The following is a 16,463-nucleotide window of genomic DNA, read 5'->3' on the forward strand; positions in this document are numbered from 1 at the left end:
TTCCTGCTTTTAATTTAGTCCACAATAATAATAACAACACAAATAATGATAATAATTATTCATAATAATAATAAATAAATTATGTTACTATTATTATACCATAATTAAAAACAATGCTTTGTAATGACACTTTATATCATACATGAATGTATATAATAAAATCACAAAAACAACTTAAACATGAAAATGTAAGCATTTTACTCTCGTTACCCTTCAATTTTATTTTCTAGTAATCATTATCATCTTCAGAATCATTATATTGTAGGCTAAAATATGTTAAACTTTGTAGTTGGATGATGAAAAAGTTAATTCGTACATTATTTCCAACATAAATTGTAGAATATATAATAATGTAGTAATTTGCATGTTGCAGTGGTTTAGCGAAATACTCCAAACAATTCTGTAGAAACTATAAATCCTATATTTTACTCTTTCTTGATTCCATTTATAAATGCTATGAAACATGAACGTATAGGAGATGGCCAGTTTTTATAGAAGAAAACAAGAGATCCAGTTACCTTTATGGGTAATCAGAAGTTCAGGAAGTGGAGAAAAGGACTTCCACTTGCAATAACTGTTTGTTCGTATTTATTTGTTCTTTTGAAGCATCCCTTTGATTCTTTGTCATGCTGTTTGACCTGATTTAAGATTATATGTACCTTGTGAATGGCATTGTTTTAAAGGAATTAAATAAGATGCTCTCTGAATTATACAATATGACTGTGTTGCATCACCCTTGTCTGATAACTGCAACATATCCCTTGTGACAAACAACATCCCCTTTATCTGGGACTACCAATGCAACCTCAAAATGAATGTCAGTGGCATAATAAATCATCACCGATAACACGCTCTACCTGCTATGCTTGTGTTTAATGTTTTGACTAATGCAAAACACAAATCATCTGACTCCATCTTTTGGATTGCAAAACACTTTTGGGAGCTGAAACAAACTCTTATAGTGTTTTCACACTTTGTTTTTTTGCGATCTAGCGATTTGCATGGATTTTGACATAGCTACATTTGAATGCTCCAAAAGAAGAAAGTAAAAAAAATAACACTCCAGGTTTCACATTTGCATGAAAGTTGCTAAATTATGACATACATATAATGTAATATTATTCTATAATGACTGAATTTGCTCAAATTTGCCTCTAAATATGTATTCATCATTTTGTGTTAATGCATTCATTTTGTTCTTTTAAGCAATGGAAAACAAAAAAAATATATAAGCTATGTAATAAATATTATGATGCTTTTTGATTGAATTAGCAAAAATTTGCCTCTAAATATGTATTTTTTTATCAGATTGTTTTATTGCATTAGAGCTACAGAAAACAAAACTATATATGATATATTTTGATGCCAAAGATCCATAAATCCATATTTTTTATTGAAAAAGCAGCTACATGAACCCCTGGCCTGTGCTCTTTTTTTTCTTAAGGGGTGTTAAACATAACTAAGTAATTATTCTCAGTAATAATCATTTTAAATATTACAATAATTTTAAAGTTCGATTGTTTTCTTGAAAAACAATGTACATTGTAAATGGACTGCAGCTAAAGTGAACCAAAACAAGTGTGAATGTAAGAACTAGGACCCTTTTTGATTCATTTCACTTTTTGGACCACTTAAAGGGGTCTGCGTTTGTTTTAGTAAAGAGAAAGTGTGAAAACATCCTTAAAGTTGGGATCAGGTTGGAGCGATTCGACATCAGCATCTAAAAGTGACTGGCTGTCTCTCAGTCTCTTGCGTGGTAGTTTTTAGAGGAAGAAGGCGTGACTACAGGCACACAACAATATTGAACTGCACCCATGTCAGACTCACAGATCAAACTCATTTCGAATGCATCGGACATAATAATAAAGGAAACAACAAGTGCACGCTATAACAAGTTTGTTGGAGATAAGTTATCTGAAGTTAGGCAGCAGAGGAATATGCATTTTCTCTTTCAATGCTGAAGAGCAACTACTGTTCGACAACAACAAACTCAAGCCCGTGGACGTGAACTAGGAAACGGACGATGCCTGTGTGTTAAACATGACCGTCTGCTAGTTTTCCCGGACGGTTTCTTTTGGATTAGTCTGTAAATTCACCAAACGTGACATACTGCATCGATTTAGTCGCCAAAAAGCAGCGCGTGGACGAGTCGGAAACTCGCGCGCCATTGAAAACAAGTAAGCTCGGTTGGTGCTATCATACTTTGCTTATTGGACACAAAGCTGTCATATTCCACCTAAAATAAAAATGAAACCACTCTTGGTAGTCAGACGTTTACATTCATGACGTGCAGGCTTTCTAAACGTGGCGTTGAAGCTAAACGATGTTTCTTTTGTCAGCGGTGCATCCCTGCATTTCCTGTTCAGCGCTTCATCTGCTCGGGCTGTGTGCTAGCGATAGCAGCTAAGGGCTTGGAAAGTGCATGCGATTTGTTTAATCATTTGTATGTTATGTACAAACTCCATGTAGCATTGAGAACGTGTTTAAAGAGCACGAAGGCAACTGCGGATGTTTGCACGAGCCCCGCGCGCGTCTGTAAAACTTCGGCCTCGCGACTCTTTGTGCTATTGTTGATGTCCACGGTGTTGGTGGGCCACGATGACACTTTTAAGTGTTTTATTCATGGGAAATGCGCACAGTCCTTATTTGAAGCATGCATAATGTTCAAATCATACCCACAAGCCCCTTCAAGTGATTATTTTTGATAAAGTGAGGCATGCGAGGTTTGGTGGCGCTCCTTTGTTATTGCTTTGTCTGTGTGAAAGCACATGGCCCTCCACGCTTTTGTTGTTGAAGTTACAGCTCCCCCTCTTTGTGGCAAATCAACCCAGTCTTTCCATTAAACACGGTTTACGCTTCCAGTTTGTAAGTATTTTTTGGTATCTGTTTAATAATTTTACACATTTTACGTTTGAATGTCATGTGTAGCACGATGAGAAGTTTATGTGCTTGTGTGAATTATTGCACACTCCACTGATTTTGATAAAAGTTATAAAATGTATTTGAAATCTGTATATATATATATATATATATAGATATATATATATATATAGATATATATAGGGTTTGTATAATTTCAGCTCCCCCAGTCTTCTTGTACTTCAAAGATTAGACGTGATGAAATAATATCACAATCCATAAATTAATACACAACAGCTTGTTGAGGTCATTGAGGCGTGTTGTGTTAATTCTATGACACTATTCTTGGTTTCAAATGTTAAACCTATGACCTATTTGTTTGTTTCCTTTGAAAGCAGGCCTTTTCACATTTTAAGTTCATGGTCATTTTTTAAGGAATAATTCACCAGAAATTTGTGTTGTTCACTGTATGCTGTTAATTTTTAGTTGTCTATTTTGAGAAATTTTAAAGAATGCAAATGTTTCTATTTTCCATACAATAGATGTTTATAGTGACCACAGATGACAAAAAGCTAAAAAAATCACCTTACAAGTCATTTTCACTAAAAATTGGTCATTTGACATGCTTTGCTTGTGATACAGGCTAGAACAAAAGGATCTGTGAGCAAAAATAAATACACATTTTTTTTCTCCATGCAACACACGGTGATCACTGGCTGTCAAAGTCAGTTGCAGTTTTTTTTTTTATGTTTTTCTAAACTAAAAAATAATAATAATTGTATGTGAGGTTGGGATTTGAACCAGGTTCCCCCTGCATGTTAAACAAAAAGTGTACCACAACTTACTACTTTGCCTCATGTTTTGAAAGCCTGTGAATGTCACTAATGCTAAATGATGTACAGTATAACTTATTTGAGAGTACTATATTTGAATTTAAACATGGCGTATGTAAAGGTTTTTAGTAAATAATAAATTTAAGCATGTTCCTCACTCAAAGCTGTCAGAAGTCATGAGAACTACTTGTATGGTGTTCTTTGTGGAGCTTGGCAGACATGGTTGCTATGAACAGTCAGTGTATGGGGAAAAAGCAGTGAGAACAAAAAATAACAGCATACGGGTTTGAATTGACATGAGGATGAGTAAATAATGACAGAATTTTGGTTTCTGGTTATACTGTTCATATTAAGTTAACCTAACATAAGTTGAAATGCACATTAAATGACTACAAAGGGTTGTGCAGATTTTCTCTAAATCATTATTCAATTCACAAAACCAATATTTCCTCTGTTTTAAACAGAGTTCCGACAATCTGAGGCTGTTAGAAACAAGTGCCTCTTGCACTACTGGTCTCCCCACCCCAGGCAGGTGTGACTCGTTCGTACGACGTCACAAATGCGACCATGGGAAGTAGCAGTGAGTAGGCGGCAATCAACAGCCCCCTTAAACCAGAGGAGGGTCGTCGGGGAGCCTTGCATCACCCCTCTGCACCTCAGGAGAAGGTGAGGTGGCTGTCATCATTTTGAGTCAACAAAAAACATCTGCAGAGTATCTACTTACAATCTGTGTGCGTTCATGTCCTAGTCCTCCAGTACGACGTCAGTGGGGACAGCGGGATAGACCTACTGTGCACACTTCCCTACATCAGGATGAGAACTTCCACCACCCTGTCTTCTCCCAGCATCAGCAGATTCATTTAGATGAGTCCAGGCATTATAGCCACAACAGTGCACCTCCACGCATGCTGCATACTTCCACACAATCCCCCCAACAGAGCTCCATCATGGTGGATCTTCACGAACAGGTATTAGGTGTTGTTTTCCATTAGAAACAACAATTTCTGTTCCCTATATAATGCGCTATTTGACGTTCACTGTATTTAATAAGTAGATGAAAAATAAAGTTATAAAAAAGTAATATCAGTAAAAATAAAATAATAAAATCAAACATTTTTGACAGGTTTTTTTCTGTTTCTTAGGCTACAGGTGGGCATTCATATACGAATATAAAAATAAATACATTTATAAAAATATCAGTGTAAAAGTATAAAAACTATAAAATCAAACATTTTTGACAATTTTGTTGTTGTTACTTAGGCTCTATTGGCCATTTATATTTGCATTTCAGTCCTTTAATATGTATAAAAATAAATGTATAAAGTATAAAAATGTATTAAAAATATTTTTACTTAGGCTACAATCGGGTGTTTATATTTGCTTTTCAGGCCTTGATTATAAAAATAAATATTTTTATGAAAAGTATAAAAAAATATATTTTAAATGTATAAAAACTATAAAATCTTTTGACATTTTTATTGTTACTTAGGCTACAATTGGACTTTTATGTTTGTGTTTCAGGCCTTTAATACATATAAAAATAAATACATTTAGTTACAAATACAAATAGTTTTTAAAAAATCTATTTAAATGTATAAAAAATATATACATTTAAAAAAATTTGTTGTTACTTGGGCTTCAATTGGGCAATTTGCATTTCAGGACTTTTAATAAATATAAAAATAAATACATTTAGAAAAAGTATTAAAAGCAAATCCTTAAGAGAACTACGGGACTGGACCCTAAACCAAAATGCAGAACTTGAAAGTTGAACATTCATGAGCCAGATTAAGGCATAAGCTGGTAGTTTTGAGACCACTAGCATATAGACAATAATTGCATTTACTCAGACTTTGATGTGAAAGTGATATGTGTAGACTCAGACTGCTGTGATTATGAATATCAGAAGTAGTGGTTGTTTTTTTAAACACACATCCTGAACTTGTTGTGTTGTGTTGTGTTCAAGATGCATCAAGGATCAGTTCCGATATCTTACACAGTTACCACGGTGACGACCCATGGTTTTCCCATCCACACCGGGCAACCTATCCCAGCCTGCAATGCTCAGCAGCTCCCAGCATGCTCGGTAATGTTCAGTGGACAGCTCTCTCTGCTCTGCTGCCTTCCTCCTCCAGTGAGTTTGAAAAGGAAGAGCTGGAATGTCAGTGAAGTTTGTGTAGAGCACACCTAACATGTCCCATCGCTCCAGCTTTACTTTAGCCGATGTATGTGTGTCCCAGGCAGCCATTATGCCCACATGTCCTCTTAGCCAAAGATACTCTATTATGAGTGTTGTTCTGTATGTCCCTCTCATGCTTACACATTAGGCATTGGTAAACAGCTACATTCCACTTTTTGATTTTCATTTAGGCTTTTCCTGTGCCTCTAGAATGCGTAATGACCTTTTTATGATGCAACTTTCAAGGGGCAATGTGCAACCCCCTTAGTTTTTGTTTGTATTGCCACTGCAAATGTCTGGGGTATTTTATCTTTGACATGGATAGCAAAGGTGTACTTTCTGCTAAATTTATCATCTGCTCAAGTCATTGCATTTGCGTCAACATACCCACCTCTGTATTTTGTATGTGGCCACGGTGATGTACAGTTGAAAGTGTCTTATATTGTGTTATATTATTATTATTATTATTATTGCTTTTATTATTCCTATTAAATTATTATACAAAAAAGGGAAATAAAACAATAAAAGAAAAATATTTTTTTTCATAGTTTTAACCATCCATAACATTAATGCTGTTGCAATGGTTTAGTTTATTTAGATGTCTAAATAGTGCAGAATAATGAAAATGTTAGATATGCTTTACTCCAGAGTATGTTAGCATAGCATGTTGCCTTCCCAGTATTGACAGTCATTTCTTAAACTGCACAGCAATTCAGTATTCAAATGCCCATTCTCCCTTTCTTCATGAATTTATCTGTGGTTAGTGACACTTTGTTGTCTGCTATTTCTTTTTCTGTTTGTCTGCAGCTCATTCAGGCCTGCACCATGCAGCACCTGCCTGTGTCCTATCAGGCATTTCCACGATTGATCTCCAGTGAGCATTTTATCCTGCACCCCAGTCCACCAGTGCCACCCCACCAGCCTCCTCATCTGCCTCCACTGAACCAGTTTGTCCCCATACAGCCCCAGCACCCGCGCATGGTAAATGCAGATCATATAATATATAAATGCTACTGAATGTTCTTTTCTATGCAAATTATGTTGAAAAACATGGAATATTTTTTATAAATGCATTAGGCTGTATAAAAAATATATATACACACATACTCTCACACAACCACACATATAGCATTTAAAAGAATATTACATAGACATGTTTCACTATAATTAAAGCTATATAAATATATAAAATATTACTTTTTATATGATTTTAAAAAATTGCTCAAAAGAAAACTTATTTTGTGCATTTCATGTAAATGATGTTGACAACATGGGTGGGTGGCATGACCAAAATCATCTTTGTATGAGTAATTTTATATCAAGGTAGCTGTAAATGTAGTGATATACTATTTTTACTGTAAATTCAGCACAAAGACATTTAAGTAGTTATAGTGCTGTTTTTTTATCAAAAAACATAAATGTAGTGAATAGTTCTTTTGCTGGAAATTCAAACAAAACATTTATTTAGTGTTAGTAGTAGTAGTGCTGTTCTTTTATATAATAAACCAATCAATGTCATTTGAGTTTCCCTCTGTTGATTATTTATAATTAGATGAGTTTCTAACTTGACAAATACAAACTAAAAGATAGGCTTGTTCTAAATAGATTAATAAATTTGCCTTTCATGCAAAATAATTGTCACGTTATGTACTGCTTTAGTTAAAAACAAGACTCAAAACCGTACATACATTATTGGATGAGCCATGTTTAAAGGTTCAGAATGCTGAAAAACACAAATTTTTTTTTGCTATCCAGCACTGCACGACTTGCGGTTTATTATTCCCAGTGTTGAGTGTAGTGCACTAGAGTAATATATGTAATGTGATTACTGTTCAGACAATGTAATTAGTAAAGCAATCCCCTTACAATCTAGATAAAACAACTAGTCATGAGTAATAGATTAGTCCCCACAACTGATTGTACTCTTAATAAGTAATTTAAAAAATAGTGTTGAATACTGCTGTGACAAAATTAATTCTTTCTAAAATAGCACATGATTTTATGGTGTTAATAGTCATAATTGTATGCTAGAGGTATGACTTTTATACTTGTGTGTTCAGCCTCTGCAGAGGGTGGAGAATGAAGTGGATCTGCGAGGAGACCAGCATCCGTTAGGAACATTCTCTTATCCTCCAGCCCACCATCCACCAGCAATGACCCCTTCCGTCCCCCTCCAGTACCTCCCCCAGGAGCCCCTCCATCAAGAGCTACTCTACGGAGTGGTGAGATGTCTTTGCTTTTGAATGTTAATAAAGCATATAAATTACTGTAATCAAGTCAAAAATTATATACTGATTCAAATGAGCAGCCGTTGCATAAACAGGTAATGACATTAAACAAAAAAAGAAAAAAAAAAGCCCTTAATGTAGATAACAGAGAAGGTGTACTGGTGTGGATTAGTGTTGAAAGGTCTGGTTTAGCATGGCAAAAGTAGGTTCAAATGCCAGAAAGCAAAGTTTGTAATAGTACTACTGGTGTCAAATTTTTGAATAATTGTAAACAGCAATAGTTAAAAACAAAGTTGGTCTTCACAAACTTTATTTTTTGATGTTGGCTCGACATAGCTATGTCAAAGTAAAATACGTTTTAAAAATTCTTTGTTTAATGTTGGCCTTATACACAATATGTACAAGATGGATCCGATGGCTTTGTGTTTATAATTGAACTGTTTGACAGTTGAACTGACAGTTGACATTTGGAGAAATATGGGATTTTTGATTGTGTGCTGCAGAAAAACTGTAAGTTCCACCAATTAGCTTAAATTAAGCTTACTAAGTTAGAAAATTGTGTTGAAATATTGAACATAGCTCAAAGCTCTAGAAAGAAAATTGTCAATATAAGCCTATGGGAAATGGGGAACTCGAGTCAGAACAGTTTTAAAGACTGCGCCTAGTTTGGTCAATATGAAAGCAAAGTTGGCCCCATTTATGTACTTAAAGTATGTGCCTGTCTTATTGTGGGTGGTTAAATTACAACATTAATTTAATAATTAATTATTATTTTCTTACAACATTAGGAAGATCAGGCCCTTTCTTTCAGAAAATGCTTCACAACTCCTTGTTCAAGCTCTTGTTCTGTCCAGGCTGGACTATTGCAATGCTCTCTTGGCAGGTAGAATTAACCATCTGAAATTAACCTACTTTGCCTTTCTATTGATGTCATTTAAAATGCACAGGCTATTGGATAATACGTCTTAATTTTCCTTTTTTTCTAAATGACCTAAATTGGCCTGGTGTTGGCTTTGTTTTCCAACTGAAATGCTCTCTACAGTCCTCATACATTATATGTACGCATATTTGCATTGCTTTCTCTCTGTAGATCCCACCTGCTCACATGCCACGATTGGTTGATTATGTACAGTGCCTACATTTAATGCTCAAGTATGAAAACAATAGGAAAACAAAGCTAAAACCCAGACATTTAAGGCAAATTAGAAATCCCGTCCAGGAAAAGGAGGATGTATGGTCACCCTATTGGATAAAATTAATCAATTGCTAAATAGCCACAGTTTTACTCTCATCAGGAAATCAGCCCACAAGTGGCTTATTTCTAGTCATTTTTGTATAGTAAACAGGAATAAGGGAGTGTATTTTGCACACTTCATCTTTACTCTCAGGTTGCTCCAGGGGGGTTGTCTTTGTAGTAGAAATCCTGCCAAAGTAGCTTTGGATGAGATTTGCTAAATGAATAATAATAATTAAAAGGTTTTCCTCATGTGTTGTCATCTGTTTCCTTAGCCATATCCGCACATGCTGCCGAGGCGTATAACTGGACAGAGGTACCGATTACAGCAGCCTCTGCCTCCCCCGCCCCCTCTGCCGCCCTACTACCCCGGCTTCTTACCATACTTCCTGTGAGAGTCTCTTCTACTCTTTACACACATTTTGCTGTATGAATGTTTCACATTCTAATAATGGACATCGGAAGGTTATGATTTTATAAAGCCTTTGTGATATTTTTCTACTACAGTGAACGAAAAGGTTGTTTGCATAGAGTGTATGCTAATGATTTATGTGTTTGTGAAACAGCTCGATGCTTCCTGTGCCTCCAACTGCTGTGGGTCCTGCTATCAGTCTGGACTTGGATGTAGATGATGTGGAGATGGAGAACTATGAGGTAAAGTTGAGAAAAGGTTAACTTTATAGAATTAGCGAGTTACTTTATAGAATTAAAGCTAATTTTGGAACAGACATTATGTCGTTATCTTGTTACTGTTTGGGTGAAGAGTTTTGAACACCCGTGATTTAAAAAAAAAATTTTCTCAGGCGTTATTAAACCTTGCCGAGAGACTCGGAGAAGCGAAACCTCGAGGACTAACGAAAGCTGATATAGAGCAACTTCCGTCCTACAGGTTCAATTTAGAAAACCACCAATCTGAGCAAACTCTGTAAGTGTTCTCTGTTATATGTGCCCTCGCTATATAATCTCGAAGGTTTGATTGTGACTTGGTATTGATGCTCCATTATCTTGAATTTTCTTACAGGTGTGTTGTATGCTTTAGTGATTTTGAGTCAAGGCAGCTACTTCGAGTATTACCTTGCAACCACGAATTTCATGCAAAATGTGTGGATAAATGGTTGAAGGTAAGTGATGTTTTAATGCACAAAATCTGCAAAAACTAACAGCAAAACATTGTAAATATTAGTGTTTTGACCGATATAAATGCTTATGTAGACTATTGTTTAAATGTATGGGATCAGTAAGATTTTTGAAAATTTTTACAATGATGTCTCTTATGCTCATCAGTGTTGCATTTATTTGATCAAAAATACAGGGAAAATAATATTGTGAAAAATTATTACAGTTTTAAACAACTGTTTTCTGTTTGAATAGATTTTAAAATGTAATTTATTCCTGTTTTGGCAAAGCGACATGATCCTTTAGAAATCAATTTAATATGCTGATTTGGTGCTCGAGAAACTTTTCTTATTATTATCAATATTGAAAACAGTTGCTGCTTAATTTATTTGTGGAAACCGAGATTTTTATTTTTTTTTGAGGATTCTTTGATGAAGAGAAAGTCTGAAAGAAAGCATAGCAATTTTACGGTGAAAAAGTCTTCACTGTCACTTTTGATAAATTTGATGCATCCTTGCTGAACAAAAGTATTAATTTCTTTAACAAAAATGTTTTATAATTTTATGATAATTACTAAAATTAAATGAAAAAATTTTAATCAGTATGTACTCACTTAATATGTAATTTTTAGTAAATATTGATTACATTTATTTACAAATTTACTAAAAAATGAAGACGTGTTTTAATGCTGTCTTTAATTGGATAGGCAGCCAATGTATAGATCCATCAAAAATGTACGGAAACATCACTGGCTTGCAGAAATTAATTCGAAATATGTCTTGCAGACCAATCGCACCTGTCCAATCTGTCGAGCCGACGCGTCTGAAGTTCACCGCGATGTGGAATGAGTTCAGGTTTTTGTCCTTCACTGGAAAACAGCACAAATCCTTGAGTGTGTTCTGTGAGTGGGGACACCTGATCTCCAGCCAAATGCAAATCTACCCCCACCCCGCTCCCAACCCCACCTCTACAATAAGCAATCTCGGAATTTGTACAGAACCTGTTTGACCTCTGCTGTGTGTCATTGTGTGAGTTTCATGAAAGCTACTGCCGCCTATAGCCACTTCGAGTTCTGGAATTGTGACCGGGTTTTTTTTTTGGGTTCTTTTCATCTTTTTTTTTCATTAACCTGCCCTTGTTTCGCAAATTCCAAAGATAACCTGTAATACGTGTTGTGTTGGCATATTCGTTTACGCAATTGAATATTCTCTAGTTGTTTGATCACAGATAATTAAAATCGTGCTTTAGTGTCATTACGGACTGCGGGAGTGGGCCTGGATGATGGTGGTTTTTGGCTTTACTGTGCAATCAGACAAGTTCGTAGGACGCGGCCGCTTCGCCAGTGAACGACCATCATAGATGCATGTCTGTATAAGCGATGGGCTGAGGGACTCGTTAATAATCTATGTTTTGCAATAATGTATTGATCATTTGAATATCTTAATCCAGATTCTCTTTTATCTGCGAATGCTGTTGTGAAGGTGTGACTTTCAGTGGTTCAGAGTTCCAAGGCCTGAGGTTAAAGAGGGAAACGTAGACAAAAAGGACTGCAAAACGACAGACGTGAATCCATCGGGAAAATTCCCGCTGGGCTTTCACCACAGTCGTAGAGATATTGTGAAGAAGTGGCGTTTTTGCTGTTTGCTGGCAAGGCCAATCGGACTGGCCCATGAGAACACAGGGATGAGGACAGCACACTGCCTCTGCCAGCTCCCACCTGGCTGCACTGCACAACCCCCATCGATTCTGGACCGGCCCTCTTCATCCCGCTCCCTTACACTCAGCTAGATCCAGGAGAACATCTCACGGGCCTCGCACGGACTGTTCTTTTAGACCAGCAATATTTGAATTAACGAGATCCACCACATTTCAGCCTCAAGAGGAACGTCGGGCGGTCTCCGTCTTGCCATTCTCACACCCGTTGCATTTCCGACGGAGGCCAAGGAGCTCGCATTTGCCTGTCCAGAATGACTTTTTGGGAAAGGGTGGAACACTTTGCAGAAAGCAATACGTGCAATGAGTGTGTGAAGTGAACGCAACATTTGACCTAATTTTGGAGGACTAGGCTTTTTGTTTTTCCTCATGAGCCAAATAATCAATATACTCTACAAGATTTTAGCTCTGCCTTCTCAAGACCTTGACAAGCACAAACCTGCTACTAATCTTCAGACATCCTTTGTCAGTTCCTCTTTTAAAAGTAGACTTTTTTTAAGTGGTTTATTTCTTTCGAGAGAGTTTTTGAAGGATTTGGTTGGAATATTGAACCATCTTTAGTGCGTTTTAGTTTTTCTCCCGTTGTCAGGTCTCAGGCCATGTTCACAGTGTAAAGTGATGTGAAAGAAAAAACATTGTATGCATAGCCTTGGTGTGAAAGGTTGCAAATTATCGTCTTGTTTTTAAGACAAAAGAATGTTGAAACCCTCTATTTCTAGTTACGCCCTCTCCTGTGCGCCACTTGACTGTAGTCGTTCCACGAAGATCCCAGATAGGATTCGAAGGGTCGTTTAAAGAAAAAAAAATGCACTGTAAAATGTTTAACTCATGGTTCACTCGATTCCAAAAACAAGCCTGAACTTTGTTTGGGGGAAAACTATGAACTATTTGGGTATTCTTTTTTTGTTTGTTCCCCAAGTACTTTAATTATAGGACTTTTAAATATATATATTCATGAGACGTTTGTCCACTGAATAGTCATTGTAACTCAATGGACACACTGGCTTTCTCGGGTAAAGGGACTCTCTTAAGAGAATGTGAGAATCTTGTGTTTGCGTGCCATGTTTTAAAAAAAGCCATTGTAATGAATTTAATCCACACTTTTGATAAGTAATCTATGTATACATATCTGTTCACTGGCATATATTTTGAGTATAACGGAGAAAAAAAAATCACTCAGGGCCTCTCTGTAATTGAAAAATAAAGGAAAACAGTCCATTTCAAATGGGATTGATGCCATGGAGATATATTTGGGTATTCTGGGTTGTTTTCCTCAGGCCATGCTTATTTTAAATGTAATCAACTTGAACTAATATTCCTTTTATAAATAGTGGTGAATATTATTCCATTTTAAGACTGGCATGCAAAGAAAAAAAAAAATGAAGTGACATGTTGTATCGAGTGAGAATAGGCTTTTCGTCACTGCAGCCGATCATTAGCGTATATGTTACTCGAACCTGTTTTGCAGCTGTTGCGTTTTTCCGTGTTCTTGTACTTGAACCACACATAAAGGTTGTAATACCATTGAAAAACGTGCCACGGTGCACACTGTCCTACCTAGACCACTTCCAAGACTATTCTTACAGTGTTTGCATGATTTAAGGATTCAAAAAAAAAGAAAAAAAGGTCAAATAAACGAAATCTGTATTTTCAGTGAAAGAGATCTAGACGGGTGGGCAAGTATTTAATTGTGCATAATATGCATGCATGTCTAACCAGGTCCCAACTGTTTTTTTTAGGTAGATTTAGTTGGCTTTGGGTTCTGGGTGTAGAGGACTTTCTGCTCAGCTGATAACTGCCATGCGCTGTACTGCACACATTTGTAATAGAACCGAATGACTACAAGATTTTATTGTGCTTGTACTTGCAAAAGAAAAAAAAATTCAGAATAATAATATAGGACATTTAAAATAACGTTAAGCTTGATGCCAGTGGGAAGTCAGTGGTTTTTTGAAGTGGAAAAATACGATTTGATAGGCTCCTCACCACATTCGTGCTTCTATTGTTGCCTCAGTTACTGACACACTTGCCTGGAATCTAGATAATGGAAAGCCGTATAGTAAAAAAGGTGCTAGATATTCTGTATTTAGGTGTAATGCTACATTCACATAAGAGAATGCAATAGTTTGTTATGGGTCTCTATTCATACAGCATGCAGTGCTACTAGTACACTCACGGTGGTCAGAAACAGTTAATAACATTATCAACAGGGGTTTCAATTAAGAAAACAAACAGAAAAAAAAAGAAAACTATTTAGCTTTACTTGTATGCGCTGGTAGACCATTTTAAAGAATAATATTGTTTTACTGCCCGAGTGATCAGATTCAATACATCTGCCTTAATAAATCAAAGTAGTAGGAGGTTTCGTGTGGGTTGAAAAGCACGGCGTTATCACTCATTCACCAAAACGGTCAGAAATATATGTACCTGTTGTACGGTTCTCTCTACCTTGAGCATCTGTAACTGTTATGGTTTAAAAATAAGTTGTTGATATACACGCAAGCACTTTTGCTTGGGGTAACCGGCTGTGGGCTATTTCTAATATATCCTTATTTAGATTTATAAAGGAATTTTTCATAATAACCAAGATTCCTTGAAAACCTCAGTGTTACCTGTATTGAATTACTAAAGAGAAAAGAAAAAAAAAACCCTATGAGTTCTGATGAAATAGAATCTTGTAGTCTTTCTGTGATTCAACTAATAAATAATCTCACAGCTTGTGTGGTGGAAAATTGTGTTCCAATAAGCAGCTAAATACTTTAGGATTTGTGATTTGTTGATTGCTCCATAGACGCCACTGATTGTTTACCAATGATTTCTTGCTGTGGTGGGATAGTGGATTGTTTACTGTTCTATTCTCCTCCTGGCCTTTAGGGGTCAGTCATTGCCTGAACTCCAGACTACCCAGCCAACAACAGGGCCAGGGGCATGTGTTCTGTGTTAGGAAGATATTTTGCTTTGGTACTTGCACATTTACAGTTACCTCATTTTTGCCATGTTTGTATTTGGAAAAAAAAAAAACAATACAAAAAAAAATTAAATAAAAAAGCTAATATATATATATTATATATAGGAAATGGTTCTTAATGCTATAATTTTTTTTCATTCCATTGGAATCATTGTTTGTAGCATTTAACATATAACTAGTTATAGTGTATTATAAATACATCTGTATACTGATTGAAATTTTTAAGATTTGTACTTTTTTTAAATGAAAGTTGCAAGTTCTGCTTTACTGAGTAGTGCAATCATATTTTTTTTTTTAATTGTGGCTGAGAGGGTTGCTCACTAATAAATGTGTGATGTATACTCATACTACACTGACTAAAGGAATCACTGCTTTAAACGTATTGCACAATACAGATGTGTCGCAGTTCAGTTACTTGTCTGAGGGTTTCTGTGTCTAAAGAGTTAAAAGGCGAATCTCGTAAAGAATGTTTAGGTCATATTTCCCCATTTAATCAAAAGCAATAAACCTTAATCTGTTCAGACGGCATGCTAAATTTAACGTGGATGTAAACAAGGCTGTGAGGTGTAGACTTAGTCTTTACAATGGCACGCACTGTATAGATATCCCAGAGCATGTAATTTTCTGATTTGTTTCAGATTAGTTTTTTCATCTTTCAGATTTAGTTTTTGTCTACTGAACTTTTTTTTTTTTCAGAAAGATGTTTCGTCAGCTGAACAATCATGTTGTTAAACAACAGGACCATCGATTGAATGCACTACTTCTGACACTTACAGCCTCGTTTTCATTCCTTTCAAAAATTGAATATTGTGCTACTCTAAGTTCTATAATATATTTTGTATAAAAAATTATTCTGTAAAAATTTAGACCTAGGGATGCCAATTGTGTCAACAATATTTATAGGTCAATATCAGCCTCTTTTTTTGTTAAATTTGTTTTAGGAAGAAATTGAACATTAATTGTTTCCTTTTTTTATCTAGGAACATCCATAGATTACTGCAAAAAATGTAATTATATATATATATATATATATATATATATATATATTTATTTATTTATTTTTTTTTTTTCTTGGAAAATTTTTAACTATTAAAGTTACTTTGAGATGTGCAGTAAATTCTGTTTCAGACCACACACACAAACGCTGTGGAATATTACCCAAATGTGACCCTGGACCACAAAACCAGTCATAAGGGTCAAATTTTTGAAATTGAGTTTTATACATCATCTGAAGCTGAATAAACACGCTTTCCATTGTTGTGTGGTTTGTTAGGATAGGACAATATTTGGCCGAGATACAACTATTTGAAAATCTGGAATCTGAGGGTGCAAA

General features: G+C 35.6%; 1 protein-coding gene across 5 annotated transcripts in view; it reads left to right on the forward strand.

Annotated features, from left to right (window-relative positions):
- Positions 1–15,183, forward strand: part of LOC107653329 (RING finger protein 44-like) — a 16,439-nt gene extending 1,256 nt beyond the window's left edge. For 2 of the 5 annotated variants that reach the window (XM_016440017.1, XM_016440016.1), the window contains exons 2-11: positions 4,157–4,358; positions 4,441–4,660; positions 5,659–5,826; positions 6,679–6,852; positions 7,932–8,093; positions 9,609–9,724; positions 9,900–9,987; positions 10,137–10,258; positions 10,355–10,454; positions 11,235–15,183. In XM_016440017.1, coding sequence (XP_016295503.1) covers positions 4,252–4,358; positions 4,441–4,660; positions 5,659–5,826; positions 6,679–6,852; positions 7,932–8,093; positions 9,609–9,724; positions 9,900–9,987; positions 10,137–10,258; positions 10,355–10,454; positions 11,235–11,297 — 1,320 coding nt within the window. In that variant the 5' untranslated portion in view covers positions 4,157–4,251 and the 3' untranslated portion in view covers positions 11,298–15,183. Of the gene's footprint in view, positions 1–1,383; positions 2,866–4,156; positions 4,359–4,440; positions 4,661–5,658; positions 5,827–6,678; positions 6,853–7,931; positions 8,094–9,608; positions 9,725–9,899; positions 9,988–10,136; positions 10,259–10,354; positions 10,455–11,234 lie in introns of those variants that run through there. The other 3 variants (XM_016440015.1, XM_016440018.1, XM_016440019.1) reach the window with 3 other exon arrangements.
- Positions 15,184–16,463: the final 1,280 nt, after the last annotated feature.

This window comes from Sinocyclocheilus anshuiensis, unplaced genomic scaffold (genome assembly GCF_001515605.1).
Source record: "Sinocyclocheilus anshuiensis isolate Anshui unplaced genomic scaffold, SAMN03320099.WGS_v1.1 scaffold103, whole genome shotgun sequence".
Taxonomy (NCBI): Eukaryota; Metazoa; Chordata; class Actinopteri; order Cypriniformes; family Cyprinidae; genus Sinocyclocheilus; species Sinocyclocheilus anshuiensis.